Source organism: Carassius auratus, chromosome 31 (assembly GCF_003368295.1).
Source record: "Carassius auratus strain Wakin chromosome 31, ASM336829v1, whole genome shotgun sequence".
In the NCBI taxonomy this organism is placed as follows: Eukaryota; Metazoa; Chordata; class Actinopteri; order Cypriniformes; family Cyprinidae; genus Carassius; species Carassius auratus.
The window spans coordinates 370,873-383,784 of NC_039273.1; the positions used below are offsets into that span (position 1 = coordinate 370,873).

Here is a 12,912-nt window from a genome sequence, read left to right on the forward strand (position 1 = left end):
ACAATCACAGTTTCTCTGATGTTGTCCTTCATGTGTCTGTGGTTCACAAACTCTTTTGATCAGGGAACACTGTAGACATGAATCCAAAACATTACAATATCATACAGTCCTCTTTCTGATGGAACAGACTGTGTATTTTAAGTCTTTCACTTGACATGTTTATTTGAGGCAATACAACAAAGCAAATAAGAGTGACAGATTTTAGCAATTTTCTTCTTCATTCTTAACAAAACAAGTGACTCTTGACATCAGACTACAACAACATTCAAAGGACTGTGATTCGAGTGTTCTTTATACAATAATGAATGTGCCAAAGCAGCTTTAAACCAGTGTTAAACAGGAAAATTGTGTGCTGATAATGTAAGATGTATCAGTTAAAGTCAGTTCATTGATGTCATCATCCAGTTCAGTTCAACATGGTGCCAGAAACTCAACAGAAGCAAGGAACCAAAGCTCCATCCGTAGATGTTAGTGTTATTAATATCCATCACTGAATACATGTGCACTCAAGATTTCTAATGTCATTGATTAAGCTAATATAGTAAGCCACATATCCATTCTGTAAGCCCAAGGACATTAGTGTGTTTCACGAAACAAGTACGCTCAACATATCAGGACAAAAGAGCGATCTCCTTTTGGTAGTTTGCAGCTGGTCCTCTTTCAGATGGTTATATTTGTGTGATCTTAACCTCTATCAACCAGTTGAGTCTTCTAAGAGAAAAATTCAAATTTGATTTCATGATTTCTCTTAACCCTTGGTTCTGTATTAAATGATCTCTTCTGCATGGAGCAACACATTAGTTCAGCGCTCATCGTGACATTTCTTCAGCAGATTGAGCACATGATTCAGAGCAGAACGTTTGGATCATTTCCACTCGTCACCACACTCCCTTTTTTGTGGCGTTCAAATTAAATAATGCAACATTTTCAGTTCTATTATTTGATTCCAGATCGTAGACACCCACATTAAGAATGAACATGGATTTGTACAGTTGGCACAGAGCAAAAAATTACAATTCCCAACATTACCCAACAGCCAAACCCTTTCATCTGAACATCTGAATTTTGTGCAGAGAGAAGTGGATTCTTGTCTATCGTAACAATTATGTTAGTGAATTTAAAATCTGAAGGAAAAGGAAGTCGTGGAACAGCAGCAACAAACACCCCGAGTTATTTTAATTTATAACTTTATTTTATACTTATAATCAAGGGGGTTTCTTTAATTTGAGGGGTTTATTGCAATAGCTTTTAAAACCATGAAGTACTTGAATAATTCATGTTGTAGTCTAAGAACATTTGTATTCTCTGTAGTCTTGGTAAATTAAGTAATGATGGTCCAGATGGAGCCAGGTGATGTTTAGGAGAACGGCCCACGGTTTATGCTTCATGTCAGTCCAGTAACAGACAGAATCTGGTTCGGATTATGGTTTCCATAGTAACAGAGGATTTATACTTCTCTTTATGAACCTTTGAGCACAAGTTATATAACATGTCTGGAAGTCTAATTGAATGCCTTTTGTTCGCTTTTCATGTTTCATATAAATAATGGAAATGTTTTCTAAAACATAAAGCAGTTTGTCTTGACTGTCTTACATTATGTGCAAACAAGCATGTGTTGGGATTGATATATTATTAATTTTAATGGTAATCATGCATCGATGTGATTGAGTGTGAATGAGTGTCTTGGTACTCCAAAAAGCAGGTTATGTGACGTATCGGATTAGCGAGGTTAGGTTCAGGGTATGTAAGTAACCATAGCAACTTCTGTTCCAGGGTTAGTTCACTTCATCGCACGTGTGATCTACTGACGAGCCTTTAGTGGACCTGACAGATGCACAACATTATATTATATTGTAATATGTAATATAGTCTATTATATATATATATATATATATATATATATATATATATATATATATATAATCAATCAATCAATCACCTTTATTTATATAGTGCTTTAAACAAAATACATTGCTTCAAAGCAACTAAACAACATTCATTAGGAAAACAGTGTCTCAATAATGCAAAATGATAGTTAAAGGCAGTTCATCATTGAATTCAGTGATGTCATCTCTGTTCAGTTTAAATAGTGTCTGTGCATTTATTTGCAATCAAGTCAACGATATCGCTGTAGATGAAGTGACCCCAACTAAGCAAGCCAGAGGCGACAGCGGCAAGGAACCGAAACTCCATCGGTGACAGAATGGAGAAAAAAACCTTGGGAGAAACCAGGCTCAGTTGGAGGTCAGTTCTCCTCTGACCAGACGAAACCAGTAGTTCAATTCCAGACTGCAGCAAAGTCAGATTGTGCAGAAGAATCATCTGTTTCCTGTGGTCTTGTCCTGGTGCTCCTCTGAGACAAGGTCTTTACAGGGGATCTGTATCTGGGCTCTAGTTGTCCTGGTCTCCGCTGTCTTTCAGGGATGTAGAGGTCCTTTCTAGGTGCTGATCCACCATCTGGTCTGGATACGTACTGGATCCGGGCGACTGCAGTGACCCTCTGATCTGGACACAGACTGGATCTGGTGGCTACGGTGACCTCGGAATAAGAGAGAAACAGACTAATATTAGCGTAGATGCCATTCTTCTAATGATGTGGAAAGTACGGTGTTATGTGAAGTGTTTCCGGTTCAAGTTTACCTAATTAATGCAGCCTAAAAATCCTTTAACGGATTTGGATATTAAAAGCATATTAGTATGTTATGTGTATGCAAGGTTAAAGAGATGGGTCTTTAATCTAGATTTAAACTGCAAGAGTGTGTCTGCCTCCCGAACAATGTTAGGTAGGTTATTCCAGAGTTTAGGCGCCAAATAGGAAAAGGATCTGCCGCCCGCAGTTGATTTTGATATTCTAGGTATTATCAAATTGCCTGAGTTTTGAGAACGTAGCGGATGTAGAGGAGTATATTGTAAAAGGAGCTCATTCAAATACTGAGGTGCTAAACCATTCAGGGCTTTATAAGTAATAAGCAATATTTTAAAATCTATACGATGTTTGATAGGGAGCCAGTGCAGTGTGGACAGGACCGGGCTAATATGGTCATACTTCCTGGTTCTAGTAAGAACTCTTGCTGCTGCATTTTGGACTAGCTGTAGTTTGTTTACTAAGCGTGCAGAACAACCACCCAATAAAGCATTACAATAATCTAACCTTGAGGTTATAAATGCATGGATTAACATTTCTGCATTTGACATTGAGAGCATAGGCCGTAATTTAGATATATTTTTGAGATGGAAAAATGCAGTTTTACAAATGCTAGAAACGTGGCTTTCTAAGGAAAGATTGCGATCAAGTAGCACACCTAGGTTCCTAACTGATGACGAATAATTGACAGAGCAACCATCAAGTCTTAGACAGTGTTCTAGGTTATTACAAGCAGAGTTTTTAGGCCCTATGATTAACACCTCTGTTTTTTCTGAATTTAGCAGTAAGAAATTACTCGTCATCCAATTTTTTATATCGACTATGCATTCCACTAGTTTTTCCAATTGGTGTGTTTCACCGGGCCGCGAGGAAATATAGAGCTGAATATCATCAGCATAACAGTGAAAGCTAACACCATGTTTCCTGATGATATCTCCCAAGGGTAACATATAAAGCGTGAAGAGTAGCGGCCCTAGAACTGAGCCTTGAGGTACTCCATACTGCACTTGTTATCGATATGATACATCTTCATTCACTGCTACGAACTGATGGCGGTCATATAAGTACGATTTAAACCATGCTAATGCACTTCCACTGATGCCAACAAAGTGTTCAAGTCTATGCAAAAGAATGTTGTGGTCAATTGTGTCAAACGCAGCACTAATGAAATTAGTGAAACAGATAATACATACATGTTTTCATTTTATTATATTTTTTTTAATGATTCCCAATTATTTAGATTCACAATTTATAGTTGTGCAGTCTTTACATTTTTATTTCAATGTAGAAATTATCTATTCATTTCATTTTATATTGGGACAGATTTGTAACGTGATAGCATTAAATTTCTTAAGGGTCAATATCATGTTATCTGCATGTCCTGCGCTCCATCAAGCCCCGCCCATAATATCAACCCAAACCTCTCCAATCCGGCTTTATTGGTACCATGATGCTGTTCATCAACTTTCTTTGTCAACTCAGGCTTTGATCCTGAGTTTGTGGAGCGCGTGTACATGAATGTGTGACGTCACTGGCGAACAGCCAATCACGAGCCTTGCAATACAAAGCAAGTTTGATTTACTTCTCGTGAGAGACCCAGCGATATTCAAAACTAAAGGTTAAAGGTTTTGCTAAAGGTTAAGAGATTGAAGAATATGACAAATTTAAATGTCATATGACAAATGAAGGAGGACTAATAAAATAAATGATCTTGCACCATCAGTGTAGTCACAAGTGGAACAATTTATAGTGATAGAAACTTGAACATGTAAGGTCAGATTTGTAATTTTTAAAGTGGTGCAATCTTTTAATAATACAGCTTATTTACATTACATGATCTGTATACATTAATATTTATTTAAAATAATTTATAATAACTGTTAAACTAAAATTGCTTGTGTGTAAGAGATAAATAATAATATGAATTACAATAATTATATAAATCATAAAATGACTGAGTTATTATCATTAAAGCCAGACATCTATTATTTTTTTTTTTTTTTAAGCATAAGTGACCTTTAATTTGGAGCAACATAAACTGGAGTGACTTTGTGTCAGACATGTGTCACTTCTCTCACATCTGATTGGTCCAGCTTCAGTCTGAGATCTTGAATCCAGAACATAACCTGCCCCGGAGCAACGAACACCGATTAAAGCCGAGCTACTTTCTTAGTACCTAAAACCCAGGTTTGGCGGAAACAAAGCTGAAACATAGCTGGCTAGCCACCTAATCCAGCTTCATGGTACAGGCCCCATATCAGTCTCTGCTCATGTTTACATGTTTCCCCTTTCAGCGTCTACTAATGAGCTGATGAATTGGATCGTGATCGATGAGGGAGACTCAGAACATGTGCAGTGCTTGGGGTGCTCGCATACAAATACATTACAAATCTTCCATCCAGACTACTAAACTCATATTTCAGTTCAGATGTGAGTATGAGTGATTTGTCTGACGACGCCATCTAGTGCCACAGACTGCACTATTACCATAGACAGACTATTACAGAGCAGTCGGAGCCGGAAGTCCCGCCTTTCGACAGTACTCCGTTGAGGAAAACAATGGGCGCGATTGGCTTACGCGCTGTCAGTCACCGTGTTCTCCACGTCTTACGTCAGCGTGAGCTGTCTGGAAGAGCACGTGAAATACAAGAGCGTAAAAAAAACGCGTTACGGTAGGTTTATTATTCAGAAAACAGTACATTTAACAACACGTTTTTATAGAACCGTGACTTCAATACAATATCGCGAGTAACGGACAGAACCTAGAAACGCCTTTCAGTCGAGGTCAAGCGGAAAGAGCTCGTGATAAAACTTTACTAGGAACGTAATGAAATAAATATATTACTGATGGATAATCCTGAGGAAGATTCACTGAACCTGTACGAAGATGAAGAAATCATCGAGGTTATTGATCTCGGTGACACAGAACAGACCGCAGGTGTGTGTTTATCACTGAATGTTTTACATGGTGTGTCTCTCTCTCTCTCTCTCTCTCTCTGTGTGTGTGTGTGTGTGTGTGTGTGTGTGTGTGTGTGAGAGAGAGAGACACTGTAAGGATGTCCCCACGATAAATACAGATAGCTAACATGATAAATGTTTTATTTTAATGTAATTAAAAAATAAATGTTTGGGTGATGTTTTGGTTTGTGATTGGAATGAAAAATAAAAAAGCACGTCCTCAAAAAGATATAAAAAAACATGCATGTGTTTGTTCAGAGGATCTGGCGGAGGAGCTGGAGGATGTAGATCTGGCGGAGGCTGGGAATGTGGATGATGACGGATGGGAGACGGAGGATGAGATGGAGTCTGAGCAGGACGACAGTGAACTGACCTTCTCCAAACACAAGGGTGACTCTCCACACACACCTCAGCGTCTGAGAAACGCTCCTCCGTCATGAGATCTTACTGGATGCTGTTTTTGATTCGCAGGTTCTGTCTTTTGTGTCAGTTTGGACCCCGTGAGCAACAGTCTGGCTGTCACCGGCGGAGAGGACGACAGGGCCTTCGTGTGGAGCGTGTCTGATGGAGACGTGCTGTTTGAATGCACAGGTCTGGAGAAGACTTTCATCGTTTATATGCTCTGTGTCCATCAGCACAAACCTGGTTCTGTCTGATTCACTGCAGGTCACAAGGATTCGGTCACATGTGCTGCGTTCAGCTCCGACTCCAAGCTGGTGGTGTCTGGTGATATGAGCGGTCTCATTAAGGTCTGGAACGTGGAGAACAAGGAGGAGATCTGGTCTTTTGAGGTTGGAGACCTGGAAGTAAGTTAGAAGCACATCGCCGGTGCTCTGCTTGCGTTGCTGGTGTTTGTGGAGAGTATTTGAAGCGTGTGTGTTGCGCTGCAGTGGTTGGAGTGGCATCCCTGTGCTCCCGTGCTGCTGGCCGGAACAGCTGATGGGAACGTCTGGATGTGGAAGATCCCGAGCGGAGAGTGCAAGACATTTCAAGGGCCCAACTGCCAGGCGACTAGTGGGAAGATCCTTCCTGACGGTGAGAGCTGAGGCTGTCCAAAGACTCTGAGTTACTAACTGACTGTTTTAAATGTTTGTCTGTCTTACAGGAAAGAGAGCAGTTGTGGGCTACGAGGACGGAAGTTTACGTCTGTGGGACTTAAAACAAGGCAATGCCGTTTATGTCATCAAAGGTAATACATCCTTCACACACTTTCCTCCGAGAGTCATTGGTGCCTTTACAGATGGTGGTTCACACGTAAATGAAACTTCTGGCATTTACTCGCCCTCGTGTCGCTTTAAACCTGTATAGCACAAAACCATAGGTTTTTTTTTCTCTCCTAGTGTTTGTTTTTGTCACGTCACAGGGGTCCAATGTAATGCTTCTGTTTTGTGGACAAAAGCAGTCTTCAAAATAACATATTTTGTATCATACAGGTTTAGAAAAAGTTTAAAGCTCTTTACTATCAATTTAGTGTCAAGCCATTTGAGATGTTTGACCACAGAAGTCACCAGGCCCAGATTAACACAGTGTAGAGCCCTAGGGTGAATCAGTGAATCTGAATAATATTGCATTCATTCAATACAGCAACATGTCTGCAAAAACAAGCAAGTAGAAATCTTTGAAGCTCCCCTGAACACAAACACATTTATGCTGACCGGATCACACACCGTACTTTTCGATCGCAAATGTGACTAAAATGATTTTCAGGTGATTTTAAATCACTCAGGCACAATAAGAAGTGAAATAGATCTGAGTTGGATCAGGTTGGTGCTCACATGCGTCTAATCACACACACTGAAGCAAAGCCAAATAAAGCATCTGGTCACACAGTGTGAGAGTGAACTTTGTGTCACATGTTTCAGCACTTTTGAGTGTTTGACTTCTGTAAAAGCACAGTATGTGAGAATGACACAATCACATAAAATAAAAATAAGAAAAAAAAAGTTATTTGTTACATTGAGTTGTCCTGTTACATTGAGTTGGCTCTGAAACTATTTGGGTTGTCATCAGAAAATGTCAATGTTCATGCTACAGAAGAGATTGAAGCCGTGTTGTTTTCTCAGGTCATGATGGTCATCAGGGAGCGCTGACCTCTGTGGCGTGTAATAAAGAGGGAACGCTGGTCCTGACCGGGTCAGTGGATGGTCAGGCTAAACTCTTCAACACATCCACAGGGAAGGTGAGGAGAGATACGGCTGTGCTGACATCAGTATTATTATTACTTGAGATACTGTATTTCTTTGTTATGTGTTTATGTACTGGAGCAGGGAAGCCTGTGACTGGTGCTTCGGCAGAGTTTCTCTGACAGATGAGGCTGTAGTAGTGCAGTAAAAAAAGACTTCTTTGTTGCCTTTTTATCCATCACATTTTAGAAATCATCAGAAATTATATATCGACTGAAAACTTAAAATCTCAAAATTCATCCTTTAAATACCCATTTTAAAATCAGACATTGCATTACAATGTAAATGGTACATCAATATCATGTTACAAAATATTTTCATTCATGAATTATAAAAATGTAAGTTTGGATCGTGCACTACAAAGTGAATTTTTAAAAATGTGACAGTTAAGGGGTTAAAGGGGTCATATGCGATTTCAATTAGTTTTCAAGCTGTTTGTGAATAGATAAGTTCCCTAAAGTTGCAAATACTAAAGTCTCAAACACCAAGAGATATTCTATATAAAAGTTAAGACTCGTCCATGCCCTCCTAAATCGCCTCGTTTAAACACGCCCCACATGTGTACGTCACTGTGTGGGAAGATTTGCGTAATGCTACTGTTCCAGAACAGTTCAACCCAAATATTCAGATGTGTGCAGTGTATTTATGGAGGATGAGGACTGTTCCCTGATCCTGGGTGAGTAGACTACAGAGAAGCCTGTTCTGACTCACAGACTGTAAGTAGGTTTTTATATTTAAAGGATTTGCCATTGATGATTCAAACGCCAGTTTTGAGGAGTGTAGAGTAGTACTTGTTGTTTGTTATTTCTCTATCACAAATTTAGACATGGTTTTATGTTTACACAGCGCAAAACACTTTGTGTAAAAAGACAGTATAAGTCATTATCCGTAATTATGTCCCCACTGGATGGTACTAATGCCTCGTTTGTAATGGGTTTTATTGGTTTTGTCTCGTTGTGCCGGTGTTCTGACGATTCATGCAACCCTGTCAGATTTTGGTACCTTCCATTATTAGCATAATTCAGAAGCAAAATCCTTTATTAACGTGTACACTACCCTAACCCTAACCCTACCCTTACAGTGAGATAAATACAGTGTTGTTAGCATAAACTGATAGGTAGCATTATTTGTTAAAACACCAGGAGATCGTTCCCGCAGCACTGTGACGAGTGTCCAGTTACAGTTTGGGTTCATTTCCAAGCACTGGACCTTGATGTAATCTGATGTAGATCATCACTCGAACACCATCATCGAGCTTCATGTGTGATCCCTGTAATGTGATTTATTATTATTTATTTTTTCTTTAGGTGTTATGCTCATTTTCCAGTGAAATCAGTGAAGCAAAAGACTCCATGCAGGAGCAGGATTCCAACTCTGTGGAATCTGTGGGATTTTGTAATGTGTAAGTAAAGCAAATAGTCTATTAATTCAATATGTATATATAAAGAATCTATTTACACAAGTAATTTCAAACAGGGCTTAGATTTGTTTTGATGTGCTTTATCGTTGTCCAAACCACATTTGGTGGATCTATTGCTACTCTACTAACCTCAATGATAGCATCCAGTACCATCACAGCCAATTAGTGTTACGTTTGTTAATGAAAACTAATATGAAAAATGTTCGTCTCACAGTTTTTTCCCCTGATGAAAACGAGACTATGATGAGACAATAATAAGCTCAGTAAAGGGGTCACGTGATGCGATTTCAAGTTTTCCGTTCTCTTTGGAGTGTTTACAAGCTGCATAGATAAGCTGCATGATCTTAAATCCAAAGAGATATTCTTTATCAAAGTTAAGACTCCATGCCATGGCCCACAAAATGCCTCGTTTAAACACGCCCCCATGTCTACATCACTATGTGAGAATATTTGTGTAATGCCTCCCAAATGTTCACACAAATAAAGAAGGTGTGGTTTCAGTAACACCGTTAGTGTTGGAGCAGTTGTGTCTGGGAGATGTGTGTGTGTGTATCTAGGACAAAGCAAGAGACCTTTATTTGCTCTGAAAGTAGATGCATTTAGGAATCTTTAAGATTACTCACAACAGAACAGCAACGCAGTTTATGGAAAGCCATTTCGTGAACCTAGGACAGGAGGTCATTCTGACTTTACTACGGCAATGGGAGCTTCTGAATTAGCTACTGGAAGTTTGTTTTATTATTAGTTGAAGTATTTGCTATTGACTTTTCAAATGCAGAGCTTTGTGTGGTGTGTCTGCCTGTGTGTGTGTGTGTGTGTGTGTGTGTGTGAGAGAGAGAAAGAGACAGGGTCATTCACATCACAGTGGGGTTAGCTGTCTTAACCGTGTGAACACATACGAGCTTCATCACTGGCTGTTACGCCAATCTGTTCCTCTTTCAGCTTGAACTGATGTGAATGTCTTTACATTTATTTTGAAAGATGAAGCTCTCGATTATGGAAAGGGGCGTCACATTTCTGACGAGTGCTTGTGGTGTTCAGCCAATTACAATGCACTGGGTCAGTTGGCCAATCAGAGCAGATTGTGCTTGTCAGAAGGAGGGGCTTTGTAGAAAATGATGCGTTTAAAAGAGGCGGGGCATAGAGGACCTACAATAATGTACAGTATTTGAAAAATAATGTGTTTTTTGAACATTAAAATACACCAAATATTGATCTTTAAGAAAGCATCATATGACCCCTTTAAATGATAACTGAGACTAAATAAACATGCAATATCATGGACTAAAAAACACCTAGATTAAAATGTAGTTAAAAGGACAAAAATAATTACCAAAATCATTTTATTTATTTTTAAAAAAGGCGACCCAAAACATTTCTGACTGCTGTGAAAGACTCTATGAGTGTTCATGTTTGCGGTTGCCAGATATCAACAGCTGAAATCCCCCAATCAGAGTTTTTCTGATTACGTGCTCCTCCTGGCTTTTTGCTTTATGCAATCTGTCAAACAATCAAATGTGCTTTCTGTGATCTGAAAACACTAACATACTTAGAAAATAAAATGTATAAATTAATTTTCCAAATCACAACAATCATTGCAATTAAAATTTAGCCAAATATTTTTCATAAATGTAACCATTATAGAATAAGATGAAAATATGATGAAAATGTGTAAGTTTCCACTGACTAAAACTAGACTAAAATACACAGACATTTAGTCGAAAAAAAATTGATAAAAACTAAAACAGGACAAGGTTGACTAAATTTGATAAAAATAAAAAGTTGCATTTGACACAGCATTAAGACTAAAATAAAAATAGCTGACAAAATGAACACTGCAGCTGATGCATGAGTCCACAATCTGCTGCAGCCTGGAATCATCAGCCCAGAGGAGAACGTTCCCCTGAATCAACCTCAAACATCAACACATCTGTACCGTACGAAGCACTGTTAATAACCATGACTTGACTTTCAGGTTACCCCTAGTTGCTGTTGCATATCTGGACGGAACCCTGGCCATTTATGATATGAATTCACAGAGCCTCAGACATCGGTGTAAACATGAGGTAAAAGCTTAGAATCCATATATAGGCACTTTTCTCATTTCACCCGTGCGTTTTTGAATCTGTGTGTGTGTGTGTCTGTCAGGTGGGTGTAGTGCACCTGCAGTGGGAGGAGGCGTCTGCGGTCATCTCCACCTGTAATCTGGCTGGTGTGGTCACTCTGTGGGACGCCAGATCAGGAGTCATGATGTCAGAGTACCACGGACACTCGGCTGAGATCCTCGACTTTGTGCTGAACAGGTCAGTCTGTTAAACTGAGTGTGTCCAGTTGTGTAGGACGGCGGTTGATGTTGTCATTGTCTGTAGGATGAAATGCTCCGAATCGCTGAACAGAGTGAACAGTGTTAATGTTATGTTATGAAATGTAAATGATGTAAATAGTGCTGTCAAAGTCAATAAATCAACAGGAGATTCAATGTTTTAGACCGTTAGCTGTTTAACATGGTTAACACATTTACCTAATTAGATATTAGAATGGTTATTGTTCTTTGGTGTTGTTTTTTTTAAGACTAGGGATGTGCACAAAGTCTACTTTCATCAACATTTCAAATCAATGATAAATTATTAGATAAATTCTATTTAAATAAGAATTATTGAAAAATAAGGATTTGACTATTCCAGTAGCCAAATCTAATACTGAATGCCACAGAACATGTTAAATATGCAACATAGTTGCCCTGTCATTGTACACTTGAGTTATCCACTAAATAATTTAATGTTTTGTCATTTTGTCCACAAAAACATAACAAGAAAGTAAATTATTTAAATGTAGCATGTAAAAATTTAATTTAACAATCTTTTAGTGGTACATAAGCCTTTGTGTTATTTCTCTCCATGTGCAAGTGTTTGTGTGTGTGTGTGTGTTTGTGTGTGTGTGTGATTTTCAATGGGCTGCTTTGCATATGAAGTAAATGTTCGTGTTTGTACAGTAAGCACTCGCTCCTGGAGTTGCACTGATTGACGCAGGGCAGCCATAGCAAGGTTTTGGCATCTTGTGCACTTTGATTTCTGTTATTTTTGACCAAAGTAAAATGACCGCAACTAAAGATATTTGGCAGTTTTAACTGTAAATATAAATGTGTGCAGTATCTCTTTCATATGTTGGTGTGTGTGGTCCGTGTTCACAGAGACGCGTCAGTCGCCGTCACCGCCGGAGGAGACCATAACGCCAAAGTGTTCTGCCTGCAGAGACCCGACCGATAGACACCGTCTTCATCTGGATCCTGGGTGACTTCAGCAACTGAATATCTCCCCACTATTTCGAGATCGTTCAGTTGGATGGTCAGATTAATGATCTTCCCTTTCGCTGTTGTTATGTGTCTGTTTGCTGGTTAAGGAACAGCTTTTGTCGTTCTTCTCTCACCACTAGCTGTAAACTGTTAGCAGACACACATTCACAACTGCCTGTGGACTGTCTTGGCAAAAGTTCAGTGCTGAATGGTTGGCCATACAATCTGTTGTATTTAATCAATGTCATGTTGAAACAACCTTAATTTTATTCCTTTGTAGCATGTTAGAAGAATGTTTGAAATGTGATGTTGAATAAACACAGCAGTGATGTTAACTCTGCTGAGAGGCTGAGTATTTGCACTGCGTCCGCTCCAGGGGCTCGTCCCAATACTTGCGGTCTTTGCACTTCACTAC

At 39.1% G+C, this 12,912-nt stretch overlaps 1 protein-coding gene across 1 annotated transcript; it reads left to right on the forward strand.

Annotated features, from left to right (window-relative positions):
• Nucleotides 1-5,232: 5,232 nt before the first annotated feature.
• Nucleotides 5,233-12,859, forward strand: LOC113050121 (angio-associated migratory cell protein-like). The gene is made up of 11 exons (XM_026212813.1): nucleotides 5,233-5,582; nucleotides 5,861-5,992; nucleotides 6,074-6,193; nucleotides 6,269-6,408; nucleotides 6,493-6,637; nucleotides 6,708-6,791; nucleotides 7,666-7,781; nucleotides 9,093-9,187; nucleotides 11,181-11,271; nucleotides 11,354-11,508; nucleotides 12,396-12,859. Exons 1-11 carry the CDS (start codon nucleotides 5,492-5,494, stop codon nucleotides 12,469-12,471), a joined length of 1,245 nt encoding a protein of 414 aa, XP_026068598.1. The 5' UTR covers nucleotides 5,233-5,491; the 3' UTR covers nucleotides 12,472-12,859.
• Nucleotides 12,860-12,912: the final 53 nt, after the last annotated feature.

Excerpts from the sequence above, each read along its gene's own strand:
- LOC113050121 (XM_026212813.1), top strand. The coding sequence starts at position 5,492 with ATGGATAATCCTGAGGAAGATTCACTGAACCTGTACGAAGATGAAGAA. Across the intron at positions 5,583-5,860 it reads TGACACAGAACAGACCGCAG|AGGATCTGGCGGAGGAGCTG; the intron begins GTGTGTGTTTAT and ends GTGTTTGTTCAG. Across the intron at positions 6,638-6,707 it reads TGGGAAGATCCTTCCTGACG|GAAAGAGAGCAGTTGTGGGC; the intron begins GTGAGAGCTGAG and ends TCTGTCTTACAG.